This window comes from Denticeps clupeoides, chromosome 15, assembly GCF_900700375.1.
Source record: "Denticeps clupeoides chromosome 15, fDenClu1.1, whole genome shotgun sequence".
NCBI lineage: Eukaryota > Metazoa > Chordata > Actinopteri > Clupeiformes > Denticipitidae > Denticeps > Denticeps clupeoides.
Window position 1 is genome coordinate 14,292,237 of NC_041721.1, and position 19,818 is coordinate 14,312,054.

Here is a 19,818-nt window from a genome sequence, read left to right on the forward strand (position 1 = left end):
CAAGTGGAGCCTGATTTAAACAAGTGGTTTTCAACTTGCGTTTCTTGGGCTCTCAATCAGACAAGGTTTTGTTACATCCTGGCTCCAGATACATGGGTAATGCAATCAAGGACTTGAGCGTTTATTTTTGAGCTGGCTAAAAGGAAATATGGAATAAGGCTGCTCGATTTTGGCAGTAACAGTAATCACGGCTATTCTGCCAAAATTGACCTTTGAAGCATCCAGCCTTTCTTGAACTTTATTGAAATGTTAACAGTTTAATGGGATTTTCTTTTAAATGCAGCCTGACTGCTGTAAATGAACAAAAATAAAGGTAAAAAAAAGTGTTATTAAATCAAACATGTAACATGGTCTGCATTTGTGACACATGATAAAAATGGGACATCATTGTAAAACGGTATACCGCTAAATAATTGTCCGGCCATAACATGGACAGCTTGTGGGTCCTAAGAACTAGGTTGAGAGCTGGTTTGGTAGGACCCACACACACTTTGACTGATTTGAATTCTTTTGTCGTTGTCCAGACTTGCACTTCCCTCTTCAAACATTTTTTTTTTTTGTGCTGTGTGAGTGAGCAAGCTAGGCTTCCTCAAAGCAGCGTGAGTGACAGCTGCAGTGTTGCTACCCTTCTCATACTCCCCATCACATGCCAGGCCACTAACCTATTTCCCCATTGCAGTTGTAGCCAACCCATCAGAAGGCTGCCCACTTCCTCGTCCATTTGCCCACTTTTGCCCTGTGCATTCCATGCATGCACGGGTGGTAATACTAGACTCGATGTGCGGCCTGGACTGAGGAACGTAACCACCTGCCACCATATGCCATTCGATATGCCACTTCCATACTTTACAAAGTGTTAAATGGAACCCAGATGACTGACTGGCTGGGTGACTGTATTTTTTTTATTTTTTTTAAGAGCCCCTTGAATATAGGTTTTTGGGTTACGGCCTTGACCGTCTCAGCCAATGAAAGCACCAATGAAAGAGCAGGGTGTCAAACTTGGACGTATTCCCTTTGTGTTTTTAAAATTATTTTTTATAAGACTAATGTGTGAAATCAGGCTTGTCATTTTTTTCAGAGTAATCTGCCTCAATTAATTAATTAACTTTTGTTTTTGAGGATGTGGGTCTTTTGGCGTTCTCCCCCTGCCTTCTCTTTTCCAGGCTGCTGTGAAACTAGGTTAACAGGCCTCCTGATGTTTCTTGGCAGTGATAGGCACACATATGGAAGCTCTTAACCAGGGCTGGCTTGTAGCAGTGTGTTTCTGAGGCGTGCTCCAGATTTTCTGTGAAAGCTCTTAAAAATGAGATCTGGTGTGGCTGCTTGGCAAAAAAACAGGGTTTTTTTTTACTGAAAGCTGTGTGTGTGCATGCATGCTTTCTTTGGTCATCAACTGTCAAGCTGAATGAAATGCATTTGTTACAGCTCATATAACAAAGCTTTGGGGCTATCTAGGCCAAACAGACAAAAAACAGAAAAGCAAACGACTGTCAGCGTTTCAGACAACTGTCTTGACTCACTCCCTAAACCCCCTCCTTTCCTGCTCTGCCTTCAACTGGTGTGCAGTGGCATAACGCCTTCCAGAATGTTAGACTAAAGTTTTCTTCCTCGTTCTAAATCTATTTCCTGTGTGACAGTAGGTGTTTTGAGGCATTGCGGCAGGCTTGTTGAAGGATTTTGAAGGTGTGTGGAGTAACACAAATACAGCATTATATTCTTTATATACCTTATTCAAGGTATAGTATGTTGTGTTCCAGGTGTTCTTCCTAGCAGCCCTTTATAATCATTTACTTTCACTGATGTGTGCATGTATAGTTACTACCTGCTGGAGATCACATCAAGCTGTGCAAATCCAAATGAAATCTCAAGGCATCTAGGCATTTCAATTTGAATAATCTAATTTAGCATTAAACAGAATCTTTAAAACCTCAAATTCTTTTGCTTACTTGAATAACTGTAAATGCACAATGAAATACATTGTTGGTATGAAATGTCTGGTCTGGCTCTTAGGCTAAGCCTTTGAGATGCACTAAATTAAGTTGCCGTATTAAAGGGGCAACCTTCAGGATATTTTGTCGGGACCAAGAGTGAATGAGTGGCAGGGCTTCAGTGTGCAGATTAGCCACTGGTTCAGCTTGTGTCCTGTATGTTTATGGTATTAAAACCTCAAAATTTGCAGCTGTAGTTTGCAGAAGAGTCTTACCCCCAGCCCTTTTTTGTACCTCTTTTTGCTGCACATAACAGGAGATGTTAATCTCTTAGAATTCCAAAGTGCCACCATTTTCTCAGTCCCTCTCTTAGTTTGCAATTTAGAAGTGAGAAAGATGCTTCAAAGTTCTTAAGACACTTGAGGGTGGTAACATGAGTAAAGTCCTTATTCTGCCCTGATGATTTATTGTGGGAATCCTGTGTGAAACTGAGGCTTCTGCCTTATAGACAAATTTCAGCAGTCACTCCCACCCCACCCTCTTCCTGAGCCCCAAGGTCTGTTTTGAGAGTAGAGAATGATGGAGAATGAGCGAGTGGGATCTTGACCAAAACGAGGAGGAGGGAACCGGACACTGGCCTCTCTTCAGAACAATGGAGGCTGTCTCTGAGTGGCACTGGGCACTGAAAATGGGCTCCAGGGAGGAGCTCACCAGCCCTGGTGACCTTTGGTGGCCCGGCCCGTGGCTGGTGGAGGCTCTCACTGAGTATGTCTTGTTTCTCTGACCCACATAGCAGCCGAGCTGAAATGAGGGAGACTGAGATCATGTTCAAAGTAGGTCCTGTGAAAGGCCCTTTTTAAATAGCTTAGGCTCCTTTTTACATCCTAAACTTGTCTTCATTGTTTTTAAATTCACCTTTAGGTTATTTTTAGGTGGAGGCATAGTTTTGCCTTTGCTTATATTTATTTAATTGCTTGAAACGACTCTAGTTCTTTCTGTATTTACAGTCTACAGGGATTTGTTAAAATAAGCCTGGTGACTGGGAAGAGGGGCGGTGTTAAATAGGCATGCCTTAATCCACATGGCACCTGATTTTTATGCCTGTGTTAGTCTTTGAGGCTCATTACCATGGCAGCTTTATTGACTTTGCGTTCGAAGTCGAGGGGGAGATGGAAAGCTCTCAAGGCCTAATTGATGGAAATGGCTCCAGAAGATGAGGGCACTTAAAACATGTAAACAGTACCATATCAGGTAGAGCGCACAAGGGGAGGACCCGAGCTGGAAATCTTTGATGAACCTTTCTCAGTACGGTGACTACAGAGCTATGTGGAGCCCGTTCACGGCGGCTGAAAGCGGATATGGTGGTCTTCACTGAGCATTTGCTCGTGTTCTAAGCTTTTAAGGGAATTGTGATGTACTTGAACAATTACTGGGTGAATGTGCTTCCAGATGGACATTTCAGTGGTTCAAGAGGAGCACTTTCTGTTCCTGCCGTGTCCAGTGTGGGATACTTTTCAATGATCTACACACGCCAACCAGCCATCCTGTAAAATCAACTTTCCCCCCTACCTTTGGTAGTAAGAATGTATTGTCATGCACCTAGTCATTGCATACTGGCATTTGTGCTTGCATTAACCTGGAAGATGATCCTGCACCCCTGTCAATCCCTTTGCTGAGGGACTCCAGACACGGTCTGTTTTCTTGCAAAAGAAGACACAATCCGTTCTTTTCATTCCTGCTGAATTTCGTTTTCTTCTGGGCTCATCTGAGCTTCAGCTTTAGCGTATCCCTGAAATGCAATAGCAGATGCAATCTGGTTTTCTTAGACATCACCTCCTGAGAGATGGAAGTCTGAAATGTAAGCTACGGGAAACAAAGGAAGTAATGAAAGACACATTGCCTTGGTTAAGGCCAAAAACAAGAAGAGAACCCTGAAGATGTAGTTTGCTTCCATAATTGGGTCTTGGTGTTGAAATGTCTGTTTACAGTGTAACCCCAGGCCCGGTTTGAAGTTGTGCGTCAGCGCAGCATGCGGATTTAAACGTTTTTCTCATTATGTTTAGCAGATGTCTGACTCTCGTGCCTTCTTGTCTTTTAATTTCCTGTGTCATCCCTCTTCCTTTTGGGGAAAACCCACAAGACTTCCCATCATCACTTGCCAGCCTGTGTAAGAAAAACGGCGGAACACCACGGGGGTCGTCAGCTGAACACTACGTGCACGCCATAACACGAGAAATGCGCCTAGGCAAGTAGCCGGGCTCACCACGAGGACCTCCGCATTCAACCTCGCACCAGTAATTACACCCAGTCTTCGTTGACCTCGACTGAACCCAGCGCCTCGCTCCAGTTTCTTCAAATTACAGGCCCTCAGCTGTGACGTAACACGCACGAGGAACTGTACCCCATAAAACCAACAGATGTCTGTTCGCAAATTAAAGTGCACCTGGAGACGGAAAGGGGCGGGGCGGGGGGGTGGAGCAGGAGCCATATTGATATATCTGGTTGGTTCAAATGAGATCACTCCACAGTTCCCTATGAGTTCAGGAGTAATGGAGAGAAAACAAGAGGGCGAGCGAGCGTTTGGTAGAATTGAACTGTTGACCCGCACTTCATGTGACTAGGGGCAGGCCGGTGCCCGGTAAACATCTTTTCCTTGTAAACACTTTGTCAACAACTCCACAGGGTCGCACAAATCCAGAGTCGAACAGCGAGTGAACTGCACGCGCTGTTCTTTGATCTGAAATATTGACCGTCGTCTTCTATTATTAGTATGTTTCTATAAATAGTCGCGGCAGATACACCGTCATCTTGGCTGCGCTGGATTTACGTTTCTTTGAACAGCTTGGAGAACGAGCAGCAGGCTGCCCTTGTTCTGACCCAAATCTTTTCACGTTTTTTTTTTTTTTAAACAAAGTCTTATGATATTCTTTTTGAGCAACGCTGTTTGGAGCAGTCATGCGAAGCATCACTGGCTGAATCTCCTTTAAAACTCATGACCATGCCTGCAGATCTCTGCTTTCTTTCTTTCTTTCTTTCTTTCTTTCTTTCTTTCTTTCTTCCTTTTTCCTTTTTACCCCCCTGAAATGCCCTTCAGCAGCGGAGATTATTTGGCTTCCGTCTGAACTCATGCCCTTTCACTAATCGTAGCAATAGAGGAATTCAAAACTAAAGTGTTTCCACGACCCCCCAGGAGTCTCCGGGATCATTTAAAGAAATATGATGATGGTTGTTGGCAGATGTGTTACACACTAGGCTGTGGACCACAAGCCCACAAAGTCACAGGTTCAAATCCCACTTACTAACATTGTGTTCCTGAGCAAGACACTTAGCCCTGAGTGTCTCCAGGGGGACTGTCCCTGTAACTATCGATTGTAATTTTCTCTGGTACATGCAAAAGTAATGATCAAGTGCATTTGACGTTTGCAGGCGTTATATTTAGTTTCATCATTTTTGCAGTCAACTATTCATAAATGGTTGTCCATTTAATCTTAATGGTTACCGTCATCAAACTTTCATCAAACTAGTTTACAAAAAGTAGTAACCCTTTTTGGAGACAATAAGGGGTCGAAACTTCATACATTGCATGCTAAGTAACTTTGCTCACCTCTGTTACTCATTCGAACGGTCATACACCCCCTTAGGTGACACTGAATATCAATATTCTTCATCATGTCCATCTGTTTGTTTATACTTCATTTCCATAAGAAAACCAGTTATCATTATCATGCGGATCATATATAACATGGAAAGGCATGAAAGCATCTTTAAGTGTTCCAGTAGAATTCTGTTTCCATATGGTGGTGCACAGTCAGTTTTGGCAAAGATAACACCTCAAACTCAAAATGTGGCAGGACACATTATTATGTTAAAAGGACCATATGGTTTAGACAGGTATTCAGTCATCACAGTTAACAGGCTACTTTTAATCACTTTTAACTTAATCACTATGAGTCACAGTAAACCAAAAGGCAGATCTATCCAACCTCAAGGGAAATTATTTGACTTCAGACTTGTGACACTGTTTCAGATGGGTGAGGGTAGTTTAAAAAGAAAGGTAGAACAGTCATATTTAAAATTTGACCCAGATAATGAGTGGAAGGACCGGTATCACCACTTAATGGCCAGCCGTATCTGATAAGCCGATTATGTCCTCTCAACGACGATTGCAAAAACAATCACTTGAGTGCAGCGTTGAAAGCCTCCCTGCACCACTGTTCTCTTTCCTGTGGGTCACCTCACTAGCCTATTTTCTGGCCAGGCTGTTCCCGTCTGAAGACCCAGTTTAAGTCCCACTTCTCAACCTGGCATGGCGTATTTTTAGCTGCTGCGGGGCACCTGGGCTTGCCACCGCAGGACTGAATGGATTCGTGTTTTAGACGGCTCCATATTTCATAGACCATTAGCTGAGCGACCTTCCGACAGGTGCTTGGTGATGCACAAGCTCTCTTTGGGCCTTCAGTCTCAGCTGAATCTGAATCACATTTGGTCTACTGCATTCTCATTCACGAGTTTATGCACATACATGGTGACCTAAAGCATGTTTTTTTATATTGTTCTATGCCAGCTCTCTCATCCCTCTTCACCTGTGTATGCTGGGAGGGCTGCTAGAAAAATAGACAGTCTTTCATGAGAACTCACACACACACACACACACACACACACACACACACACCGGCGTCCACCTTCACCTGCTTACTGTGGGATGTCTGTTTACCGCTGAATGGGCCTTCAACTTGTAATGCTCCAGAGTGAGGAACACCTGTCCAGCAATCCTCGAGTGGGAGCGTTTCAAAAACCCTGTTGTTTGGGAGACCCCGCTGAATGCGAGGGGCAGGACAGAGACACTGTGTGCTGAATATCTCTAGGGATGTTATCACACACTCTCCTTATCAGAGGGCTTCTTGATCTGACTTGTATTCTCACAAGCACACACAAGACCCGGAGGAACAAGGGTGTCTCAACAAAATTGGTTTCAGTATTCCAGTTTTGATCTCTGGACTTGTAGCGTGTTCATCTCTGTCAAAATAGGACTCACAGGTCTGTTCATGTGACCGGTTGATAACGTTCACCTTTACATTCAGTGTAAAATAAAATAATGGCACCACGGTTGTGTTGTCCCAGTGGAGGGGTTCCATACTTGGCTGGAGCCAAGGAACCTGGAACTACCAGTCTTTCTGGAACTTTGCACTTTCATTTTCCTAGTATTTAAGATGGGTACTAATAATGTGGAACATTATTTGGAAACACAGTTACCTCTCACAATGTAAAATTTTAATGAAATTCAAAGCAAATTATTATCATAACCCAGACATTCAAAGTTCAGCTTGTATATGTTATATTGAATAGTGCATCACGATTAATTTAAATATTCATGCACTATACTATACAAAACTATGGACCACATTTTAACTCTTAGTACTGGGTATCATGTGTTAAACTGAACAGCTCTGGTGTAGCTTTTAGACCCATGCATCACACCATCTTGGTCATTTTAGCTGCTTAAACATTATTTTATTGAAGTGTTACACAGTTTTGACACCCATGGTGCAACAGTTTTGTCTGAATGCTTACAGAGTCTACAGAATTATATTGTGGAAGTTAGTTTTAACAAGTTGAAACTAGTTTTCTGTCCCGTACATCACATTGCAAGTTTTCAAACTGCTTTGATCATAACTTTATATTAAACTACCAATAGTACAGAACAACGAGTACTACATACATGTCACACTTGTTCATATTTCTGACCACTAGTTATGGGGATAAAGTAACTTGTGTTATAAAAATGTCCTGTGCTTCTTGTAGAGAATATTCCTTGAGCTTAGCGCAGCTGAATGAGACTACACAACTAGTTGTGCTGAAGGCACACATGTAAACCCCATTCGATGAGCCTCACAGGCCTGAGACTGTGTGATTCTTTGTTTGACCTCTACATCCCAGAACATCTCATTTAAAAGCTTTATGTGCAGATATTTGTTGCTTTGTGTGCTGCAAACTTTTCTTGTACTAGATGTACTAGATTGGCTAGATATACTTTAGAGGTCTACAGACCGATGCTGTGGTCCTGTGGTAATTTTCTAATATGAACTGGATGTTCTAATATGAACTGGATGTTGAAGTTGAGCTTTATTGTCATTTCGGCTTCATACATGTTAGACAGTACATAGTGAAACGAAACAACATTTCTCTGGATCCTGGTGCTACATGTAACATTTAAACAATTAAACAAAGTTTAATGAACCATCATAGGTGCACGTGTGCGACAGACAGACAGCACTAGACTAGTGAAATTAATAATATATGTGCGAAGCAAAATAGTTCAAATACTGCTGTGCAAAAGTGAATGCTGTACTGGATGTGGGACCATTGTCATTGGTAGTGGGATGGAACTAGGGGATAGGGATTTTGCTGTTGCTCATTTCATTGTTTTTTTTTTTGTTTTTTTTTATTGCTCTTTTCTGCTGTAGGGTTAGATAATAGAAAAGGTTTTTTCTAATAATCAGCGAAGCTCTTAAAGAGACTGTTGATGATATTGGATCATTCCAAACTGCCATCCCAAAGTCACATATATTCAATGTATGGTTTATTTTACTTTTATGTACTGAACTTGTTCACCTACATTGGTCTAATATTGGCACTTCTGAGTGGACTGTGTTGAACCAACCAAAAACATGTGGCCTATCTCTGACACATACTAACAAGTTACCACTTTTTACTTGTCATGAAGGAGTCGCTAATGTGTAAAAGACATTTAAGTATACAAACTTAGCGTCCATGTGACGGCCCATACTTTGGTCTAAATTGCTCTCTCATTCACTTTCATGTTATGCCTTGTGCAGCATGTGCTTCTCTGCAGCTGCTGGTGCTTACACTGGGTACACTGCTAATTTCTTACATTTCTTTAAATTCTGAGCAATCACTGGCCACAGACCAGTTATTCTCAACCTGGTCGCAGTGATCCTTTATGAAAGCGGTGGTCATTTTCAGCCCTGTTTGCACACGTGACCATGAGCACGTACTGGAGCAAAAGACAAAAACACCTGTCTGATATTTAAGGCACTGTGTTGCTAAATGTGTTGATGGTGGTTTGCCTCTCCACAAGAACTAAGAACTGTTAAGGAAAGCGTGCGAGCTTTTTTAACACCTTGGCCCATGTATCCTGCATGGTAAGCTGCTGTCTTGTCGCCCATGGGAATAATCTTGTTTGAAGAAGTTTTACTTTTTCAGATTCCAAGAATAGAATCTGAAGAGGCTGCCCTTTACACTTCACTGTCACCTGTGCTTGATTGCACTTTCTCTATAAAGATGACTTGCAAGATAAGATCACACACACAGATACGCAAAAACACCTCCAGTTTCCTTGCAAACCACAGGCGCCATTCCCAGGTTGTTCTGTCATTTCAATGGTATGAGTGCTAGTTCTAGCAAATTACTAAACTTGATGAAATGGAAAAATCGCTGGGCTTCATCTTTCTCCTCAATTTACCATCTTTTGTTTTGTCATCTTTTCTTCCAGTAATATCATTTGTCATTTCTGTATGTGACAAAGTGATTAGCATGGATATGTACTAGAGATCACATACACAAAGAAAAGCCATCATAAGAAGTAACGCAAACTGTTTAATTGAACCAATTGATAAGACAGGGAGGGCAGGTGAAATGATTCAAATCCCAGTCTTTGGCTGTGATGGCAAGGGACTCAGCTTACCCTGAAACGATGGAAGTATGAAGATGCACCCCAGAATGGATATCAGTTGGGTGGAGGGATGTTATACTTGTTACTGTGTGTGTCCCCTGGCACATTAGGAAACCTGGTGTACACACGGGGAACATTTGACGGATGTGTGAATGGGTTTTGCAATATTGACCACTAATGTTGACTCATACATATTGTTCACCTGAGTGTATACCTCCGTCGTACATCGCTTCATGGACTCTCTCACTTTTTCTTTGCCCCCACAGGACCGGAAGCTATCAAAGTCAGAGCGGCAGCGCTTTAAGGAAGAGGCCGGAATGCTGAAGGGGCTGCAACACCCAAACATCGTACGTTTTTACGACTCTTGGGAGTCGCCCTCCAAAGGCAGGAAGTGCATTGTGCTGGTGACTGAGCTCATGACATCTGGAACTCTCAAAACGTGAGTGAGGACAGGCCATTATGCCATTGTTGTATATGCCGTGTTGTTCTCTTTCACTTAGCATACACACAGTCACACAGGATCTCATATAATAATTAATATTTTTAGATCTTGTACAGTGTTGCATTCATAGCTTTTGGTAACGTTACACATTGGAATGGAAACGCTGCAGCAGCTTAACCAGCATTTCAACAAGTGGGCCCCATCCATGTGGACATCCATCCACAGAACCCTTGTCATTATAAACATTCAGCAGGTCCTCTGACACAGCAGATGATTACAAAACCGCGTATCACAATAGCGTTCACAATGGTTCAGAGAGGAGCCCATTACAGTAATGAATCCAATGTGGGGCAGAAAAGGCTTGCCCACCGACGTGTGTGCAGTGCATTGTGGGTGCTGCCCACCATCTGCTGCTGTTCTTGCAGATTCCTGCCATTCCTGTGGGTGTGAGAGCCCATCATCCAGCTACTGCTCTTGTAAAGCTCAGGAGCTGCAGCTCCCTCCTGTGGATGGACCGCTTTTTAGCATTTTATTTAATGGATCCTAACCACACCTATTTACACAAATCTTTCAACACATTTTTTTCAGTAACTTAAATATATTTATATATGCTGATATATATAGAAATTTCAGCATATATATAAGTGACTGGTTGGTACACAAGGCATAGGTATATACATCTGTTTGAATTCAGGATTCATAAAAGTGAGGAATTTATGAAATCCCATTTGAGTTATTTACTATCATGACTAGTTTAATTATGATACATATTATTAATGGCATACAAAGGTTGTTTGTCAGGTTGTTTTCTTTTGCTATCTCTCAGCATCTCTGGCTGTACCACAGCCTCAGACAATTAAACGTTTGTCTGAATCTCCTCTGAGCTCTGATCACAGCGCTCACCCCAACCAGCTGGTGAAAGGGCTGGTTCAGGCACATGCTAGTCATCCACAGTGCAGCACTCTGCATGGCTGCCCACGCACCTCATAGATAAACAGTGACTGAGAGTCCAGGTAGCAGCACAGCGACCCAGATAGACACGTACATGCACCCACACACAAAATGCTCTCCACGGGAAGGAGGTGATTCAGTCAAAGTCCAATCCTAAGAGCCTTTTTTTCTATTGAACTGAGGCTGAAAGAAAAAAAGATGACCTGCTGAGTACGAATGTCGAATGACCTCACATTACTGCTGGGGTGGAACGGTAAAGGCCAGATAAAAGAGGCTGATCTGGATGAGTGGGCATGTGGGCGATGTACCTCCACTTGGCCATGTGCAGCGTGCTGGCGTACGAAGCCTACACTCAACTCTCCAGATCGATCTCGCGTCACATGTCTGTACTTTTCCAGCCATGTGTCAGAGCAGCACCGCCCTTTCACGCTGCTCTGTCCCCTCCTACTTGGCACAAAGACCTATACATGTTTTTTTCCCCTTTATCTCTCTTGCTGTATTAAATGACATATAAGCCTCGAGGCCAAACTGCACTTTAAGAAAGCTTTTGATGTAAAACAAACATCCCTCTCATGACACAATGACAAATGTGATGTCCGTGCACATCCTTTCCTTTAATACCCACCTGTCACTTCTGTATGCAGCAAAACATTCCCTCTATGTAACTACAGTGTGTTGGTAGGCTTCTTTCGATCATACCCAAGTCAAACTGGTTGGCTGGTTTGAATTTAGCATGTTAATGCAGGTCAAAGACTAGCTTGTATGTGTGTTTTTGTGTATGTGTGTGCGAGTGAGAGAGAGGACCAATGCTCACGGGCCTGTTTATTCAAACCATCTATTCTGTAGTTACAGCTCAAATGTTTATTATCTGTAAAAAGTCCAGTGACCATTGATGACGTGTAGCTGACCATCATCTGATTTGGTTATTACTAGTGTTCTGTAAAGCCTGTAAAGGTCTGTATTTCTTATATAATAGAAAAAGACTAAATGTTTTCTGTACAGGGAAGGCCACAGCTCCTCCAGTGTCCTCATACTCAGACTGAGTAGGTTGTAATGAGCATTACTGCAGTAAGGCTGAGGCATGGCACCGCTCCAGATGATTTCATTAGACCCCAGTTAATCTAATCTGAAGTGGAGGAGAGAGAGCAGAGCTCCACATCGTTGTCTTCCTTCAACTCTGGTCCTCACCCCTCATCTACAAGTTATCTTCTTGAAATACAAATCCCATAATTCAACCATATGCGAAAATGTTTTGTTTTAATTTGATCCCATCTGTTCACTGCTGTAAATCATCCTAATTATTTCCTCGACACAAATGCAGTGCTTTAGCAGTTGGAACGCTTTCCGTACTGGTAACCAGTATGGTTTAACTCTAGTTCCACGTGAAAATTGCCAAGTTTAAGGTGTTCTTGGGAGAATTATGGTCTTGGCAGCAGTGGAGGTACTCAGATAGCATGTGAATGGCCCACGGGCAGCGTTGTATTCCTGTGAATCATTACCTTGTTCCTTCCTTCACCCTAGTTCTGTCCTGGAAAGGCCTAATCCTTTAAGCGGTGGCTGGCAGGTTTGGAAGGCTTTAGGTAAATGCTTGAATAGCAGCGGAGGGACCCTGCTGCTGCCCACCGTGGGCGGTCATGTGCAGTAGATCCATTGTTTTCTGGCTCTGCTGGATGAGATTACATTTCTTCTCTGTAAACTGTATGTTTCTCATCCTCCTCAGGTACCTGAAACGCTTCAAAGTGATGAAGATAAAGGTGTTGCGAAGCTGGTGCCGACAGATTCTGAAGGGCCTGCACTTCCTGCACACACGTGCCCCTCCAATCATTCACCGCGACCTCAAGTGCGACAACATTTTCATCACAGGCCCCACAGGCTCCGTGAAGATTGGTGACTTGGGCCTGGCCACACTTAAGAGATCTTCCTTCGCCAAAAGCGTTATCGGTAGGACCGCTGCTCTTCTTCTCATGTTCAATAAGAGGGAGGAAAAAATAATGGTCCACTTCTGACTTTGACATTGTCTAAAGAAACGCTTTTTCTGTGGCATGCTTTATCATTTTGCATAATGCAAAATGTGTTTTATTTGTTTACATTTTAGCAGGATTGAACAACAGGCTCCTATAAAGTCATTCTAAACTGAGAAGCACATAAAATCCACACCTGGCATTAAAGGGATTCATTGTATTCAATACGTAAAAACACGAGGAAGTGGATTTGGCACCTAGTGTCTGCCAGCTGAGCGTAGTTGGCCATGACACAAACATTTGAGTGCAATAAAGCATGTGAAAGTGTGTTCATATGGTAAAGCCTCTCTGGAATTCTGGGTTGTTAATGTCTCAGCAAACTGGAAGGCTAGAATTTGAAATATAATATCATTTTGCCAATTCATACTCTGTTGTAGGCTGTACTGAAGGGTCTGTTGCTATCGCCCTTCATTTCATTGACTGTGGAAGATGGCTATAGTGACTCAATGAACACTAATTGAGTTTTTAAGTCCTGTTTCATGGTCTTAAGTCATTTTGCTAAGCTAATAAGCCAGGTCTAAGTGATTACGGGTGATGTTCTTGTTCTGAGATTTACAAGGCAAGAAAATGAATTGGTTTCCTTTTGTATTGAAAGGTACCCCAGAGTTCATGGCACCAGAGATGTATGAGGAGAAGTACGACGAGTCGGTGGACGTGTACGCATTTGGCATGTGTATGCTGGAGATGGCCACATCTGAGTACCCATATTCTGAGTGCCAGAACCCCGCCCAAATCTACCGTAGAGTCACCAGTGTGAGTGCCCCGTCCTCCCATTTGACACCATCACTCTTATACAGAATGTTTACCTGCATGTCTGCCATTCAGTTTCCATCTTATCACTTCAACTGTTTATCAGCTCAGGTTTCCACCCACTTTCTTTCTTTTCCATTAGTAACCCATGCAGGATTCTGGGAGTTGTTTGGCTATTTCACATGTAAACGTGCCCACCTCATTTCCCACGTGGCCATATGAGGAAACTGTCACACCCCACAGATAGACATTGTGTTCACTACTATCTGTTTGCCATTTCAATAACTTTTTTTCCTTCTTCTTACTCTGTAAGTTAACATTGCACAATATCTGTTTTCTTAGAATTAAGGTCAAGAGGCTTGCTTGCGATGTACTAAAAACTAATTTAGCTAAAAACAATGGGTACAATTTATGCCTGTTCTCAGAAGGGCTAACTCAATAAAATTCTTCAACCATGTAAATGAATTGTAAAATATCATATTTTGTCCATGTTTCCGTATGGTCCTACTTTTCAAAGTGATTATTGCCTTTCCGAAAGACAGCACGTGCCGACTACAAGGGATTAATGTCCTAATTTTGCACAGTGTGTTAATGCAGTCATGCATTTCTTCCTATCTACAAGTCATGTCTCATAAATATCTTTAATCTTCAGTAAGCCTTAGTCTGCTGCGGTCCTGCCGAGCTGGTGCTGAGGTATTTTTAGACCCTTTTCAGGCCCTCTGAAGCGCCAAACGGCCTAATAGTCTCTTAACTGCTGATAGTTACATCAGGGACTGCTTTATTGTTCTTCTTTGGAGGACCTTTTAAAGTGGGGGTTGAGTAGGAGAGTGCTCCCACGTAAGGCCTGGCTGTCCGGCCCCCATTAGCAGCAGTGTGAGAGCTGAACTATGGATGTAATCTAATTTTGTGCTTCAGCTAATGGGCGTCCTTTCATTCTCTTCCCCATCGCCTGTTTACTCTTCCCCTATGAAAGAAACAGCACAGTCATGAGCCATCCTGTTTTGTTCGAGTCAGTTGAGAGGTCATATGATGCCTTTCAGTTGACTGAGACAAACATGAGGCGGGTAGAAGAAGTGGCGTGCTATTTACTTACTGCTTTGAGAAGTTCTTGTTTAAATGATAGCGAGGGGCCAGGAGGGGGCAGGGACACATTTTTGTCAGGTGTTTTGTCAGTTTGTTTAGCAGTTCTTTCATTAGCAGAGCTGCTGATGGCAAACCACAAACTTAACAGCAACTGCTACATTTTGTTTCTCCGTGTATCTCCAGCTCTTTTTTTTTTTTGTGTTATTGCTCAATCAGTGACAGGAAATCCTCCTGTCTGCTTTGTTCTCAGATTGGCTGAAACGGTGGAATGTTATAGAAAGGCTCTGGCGGATGATTCAGCTGGTCCTGGCCGGTTGTGTTTTTGTGTGTGAGCTTGTGGCTGCGCTGACTGGGAAGAGCTGTCAGTTTGGCTTCGCTTCTCCACCTGTTAACTCAGACAACCACCAAGCTGCCCGTGGGCTTGCAACACTGTCCGTCTCAGTCGACCGCTCAGCAGTACGGCAACTTAGTGCTAGGTTTAGGTTCTGGAATGTTACTGTAACTGTGAGCATTGCAATATAAAATTTCAAATAGCTAAAAAGATTATGATACAAATGTGTAGCTGCAGCTGACCATGCTGACCTATGTCCACCACCTAAAGCAACAGAGCTGGACCAAAGAGCCATGAGAGAGAGTGAGCTGATCTGAAGCATCCCATTTTTCTTGGGGAAGGCAGGGCACCAGAATGCACTATGGAACCACAGTCCTTGCCAAAATGGGGATCTTCTTAATATTATGTAGGTTGTGTTGATGCTTTGGCCGATGGGTGTATATACAGACCAATAAACAAACTAGGATGAGAAAAAGCCCAGCACACTGTCATCACAGTGGATGCATTGAATTTTACATTGTGAATTTAATTAGATATGTAAAATTGAGGAGAATGGAGTAAAACTCTTTCTCTCTACACACAAAAGCACTGTATTCAAACCACTTCAACTTGATGTTACCTGGCAGAAAGAGGCATGGCACAATAGCGGTTAAGAGAATGAACAGTTTCTAATTTCTTAACATCAATAGATTATTATTGCAGTTACATGTAAATGTTTTATGTAAAAAAAAGTTACCAATGTTACAGAGAAAACCAAAATGAAAGACAGGAGGAAAATATAGAAAAAAGACAGAAAAGCCTGAACCAGGAGAAAAATGGGTAGAGAGAAGACTCGAGAACTTTATACATTTGACCCACAGGAAGTTGTCACAGACCAATCAGATTTTGTTGTTTCTGTCTCCCGTCTGGGGCAGACAAAGAGAGCAGGCATCTAAAAAAACATGGCTGGCGCTTCACACCTATTATTTACCAAATGGTCGCAAGAACAAAGAACAGGAGACAGACCCCCATGGACCACCACCACCAAATTGTCACGAGAACAAAGAGGTGTTTGCCTCTCTACAAGGCAAAGTTGCAGAAGCACAGTGGTCCTGCAGAATGCCCCATCTTACAGATATATATATATATATATATATATTTAAAATAATATACTTTTTTTGTGAAAAACACACCCGCTACCCCGACTGGGAGGGTGCAGCACACAGCGACGTAATATGATGTTTAATCTCTTCAAATCTAATTGAATAGGCATGACAGGTTCTGGAGAAGTTTGATGCAGTCAGATGGTTTGTGAATGCAGTGGTGTAGATGCCGTGTTTTGAGTTTTGTGACCTCTCAGTGTTAAAGTGACCCTCTCGTCTCTTGCGTGACCTGCTTTGCAAAAAAAATGTTTTGCATTTTTGCTGTGATATCCCCACCATTTCAGCAGTTACAGTAACATACTGGTCCTTCATGCCAGAATACAGGGAGTGCAGAATTATTAGGCAAGTTGTATTTTTGAGTTCAATAATTTTATTATTGAACAACAACCATCTTCTCAATGAACCCAAAAAACTCATTAATATCAAAGCTGAATGTTTTTGGAAGTAGTTTTTAGTTTGTTTTTATTTTTTAGCTATTTTAGGGGGATATCTGTGTGTGCAGGTGACTATTACTGGGCATAATTATTAGGCAACTTAACAAAAAACAAATATATACCCATTTCAATTATTTATTTTTACCAGTGAAACCAATATAACATCTCCACATTCACAAATATACATTTCTCACATTCAAAAACAAAACAACAACAAATCAGCGACCAATATAGCCACCTTTCTTTGCAAGGACACTCAAAAGCCTGCCATCCATGGATTCTGTCAGTGTTTTGATCTGTTCACCATCAACATTGCGTGCAGCAGCAACCACAGCCTCCCAGACACTGTTCAGAGAGGTGTACTGTTTTACCTCCTTGTAAATCTCACATTTGATGATGGACCACAGGTTCTCAATGGGTTCAGATCAGGTGAACAAGGAGGCCATGTCATTAGTTTTTCTTCTTTTATACCCTTTCTTGCCAGCCACGCTGTGGAGTACTTGGACGCGTGTGATGGAGCATTGTCCTGCATGAAAATCATGTTTTTCTTGAAGGATGCAGACTTCTTCCTGTACCACTGCTTGAAGAAGGTGTCTTCCAGAAACTGGCAGTAGGACTGGGAGTTGAGCTTGACTCCATCCTCAACCCGAAAAGGCCCTACAAGCTCATCTTTGATGATACCAGCCCAAACCAGTACTCCACCTCCACCTTGCTGGCGACTGAGTCGGACTGGAGCTCTCTGCCCTTTACCAATCCAGTCACGGGCCCATCCATCTGGCCCATCAAGTCTCACTCTCATTTCATCAGTCCATAAAACCTTAGAAAAATCAGTCTTGAGATATTTCTTGGCCCAGTCTTGACGTTTCAGCTTGTGTGTCTTGTTCAGTGGTGGTCGTCTTTCAGCCTTTCTTACCTTGGCCATGTCTCTGAGTATTGCACACCTTGTGCTTTTGGGCACTCCAGTGATGTTGCAGCTCTGAAATATGGCCAAACTGGTGGCAAGTGGCATCTTGGCAGCTGCACACTTGACTTTTCTCAGTTCATGGGCAGTTATTTTGCGCCTTGATTTTTCCACACGCTTCTTGCGACCCTGTTGACTATTTTGAATGAAACGCTTGATTGTTTGATGATCACGCTTCAGAAGCTTTGCAATTTTAAGAGTGCTGCATCCCTCTGCAAGATATCTCACTATTTTTGACTTTTCTGAGCCTGTCAAGTCCTTCTTTTGGAAAGGAAGTTGCCTAATAATTAAGCACACCTGATATAGGGTGTTGATGTCATTAGACCACACCCCTTCTCATTACAGAGATGCACATCACCTAATATGCTTAATTGGTAGTAGGCTTTCGAGCCTGTACAGCTTGGAGTAAGACAACATGCATGAAGAGGATGATGTGGACAAAATACTCATTTGACTAATAATTCTGCACTCCCTGTAGTGTTTTATTTTTGGCTCTGCTGCCCTGCTTGACCTTTTTTTTTTTTTTAATTTTGGTTCCTAAGACTTTATGGGCAGTGACAGTTTGAGTGGAACTCAGTCATTTGTAGTTAATGTATTCAGTTACTTTAAAGGCCCTTACTTTGGTAGGTGACTGCCTAATCCTATTTTTTTCTTTGGAAATGGTTAAAGAAATGTTTTTCAGAAATAAAATTGCCTTTGAAAATAAGTTCATAGTGCTGCTGAAAAGATGTTCTAACCATATTGCCACAGGTAGCATTTTATGTTTTTTGTTATAAATAAAAATATTGACAAGTGGGTCAGCTTTTCAATACCTTCAGGTAAAAACATGGCTGAGATATTATCTAACTATTATCTGATATTATCTGAAGTCTGGTGCCTTCAGCCCTAGGTAAGAATTATATAGTTGTCTGTAGCCTATAGTTCAATTAAATGGGCAGTAACGGTAAATTATTGACTAACTTGAGATTTTAAGAGGCTCCTTAATGCCAGAGATTTACATCCCAGGTATTTATCCCAGCTTCTTTGTGCCCTGCCTCTACTTTTGCAAAGTGGATAATAATTACGTCTAATTTGGCCCAAGAGAAGCGTGCTTCCGGCTTTGAGGGCCCCCATTCAACAGCAGAATGTCTAATGAGCTCTTTTAATCTTTTTTTTATTGGGATTCTTTGCCATTTCTCACTTAATTCCATTAGGTGTTCCGTCATCCCTAACTTTGTTTGACGCAGGAATCTAACTGGGGTGGGCCTTCTTATATAAGAGGGACTGTTGGGGTTTGGTAAGGAGACGGGCCACTGTGTTTGGACAGTAATATGCCTTGAGGTCTCAGTGTTGGCAGGTTATCTTGGTAAGTCTGGCTTCTACTTCTTTCATGCTTTTATGTTGTTTATTAATTTAGTGCATTTTGAGGTGATCAGAGAGCATTGTCTTAAGTAGTTTTTATTTCCAGTCACAACAAAATGTGATTGAATAAAAATAATGTATTACACAAAAAAAAAAACAGTATTTGTCCCACTTATAAAAACAATAATAATATATAGCTATTTTTGTTTGTTTAAAAAACAAAAAAGCTAAATCTATATATTCATAGCAAATGTTAACTGTGGATTTAGCTTTTAAATAAAAAAAAAAGAATGAATAATCAATGAAAGCATTGATTATTGAATATCTGGCTAATTAGGTTCATTAAGTGGTGATTTCGCTCTGTTCAGCTCCTGATTTGCCCTGTATGTTAGCAGATAAATGCAGTGAAATGGCTATGATGGCTGCAGATTTCCTCCCCTTTTAAGTCTCACAGGGAGATTCTGCTAACAGCACGCACATTACTCTCCAATTACTGCCCAGCTACAGGCATTAGAAGCCACAGTCCTCTGTTTACAGCTAGTATATGTTCACTGGCAAACTTTGCAAACTTTGTTTGTGTGTCTCACAGGGTGGATTTCCTGTATTAAATGTTAAACTAGTCAAATTGACTGGTATGTTCTATATGCTGATGCTGTGATGCCAAAATGTGTCATAAATTGTGTAAGAAAAGAATACATCCCGTCTCTTGCATCTGAATCACATACTGCCTTAAGGCCTGGT

General features: G+C 42.0%; 1 protein-coding gene across 19 annotated transcripts in view; it reads left to right on the forward strand.

Moving 5' to 3' along the window:
• The window catches only part of wnk1b (WNK lysine deficient protein kinase 1b), a 72,192-nt gene that overhangs the window by 21,373 nt on the left and 31,001 nt on the right, over positions 1-19,818 (forward strand). For 18 of the 19 annotated variants that reach the window (XM_028953712.1, XM_028953720.1, XM_028953710.1 and 15 more), the window contains 3 exons: positions 9,888-10,060; positions 12,735-12,955; positions 13,631-13,788. In XM_028953712.1, the coding sequence (XP_028809545.1) occupies positions 9,888-10,060; positions 12,735-12,955; positions 13,631-13,788 (552 nt within the window). Of the gene's footprint in view, positions 1-9,887; positions 10,061-12,734; positions 12,956-13,630; positions 13,789-18,499; positions 19,082-19,818 lie in introns of those variants that run through there. The other variant, XM_028953728.1, reaches the window with a different exon arrangement.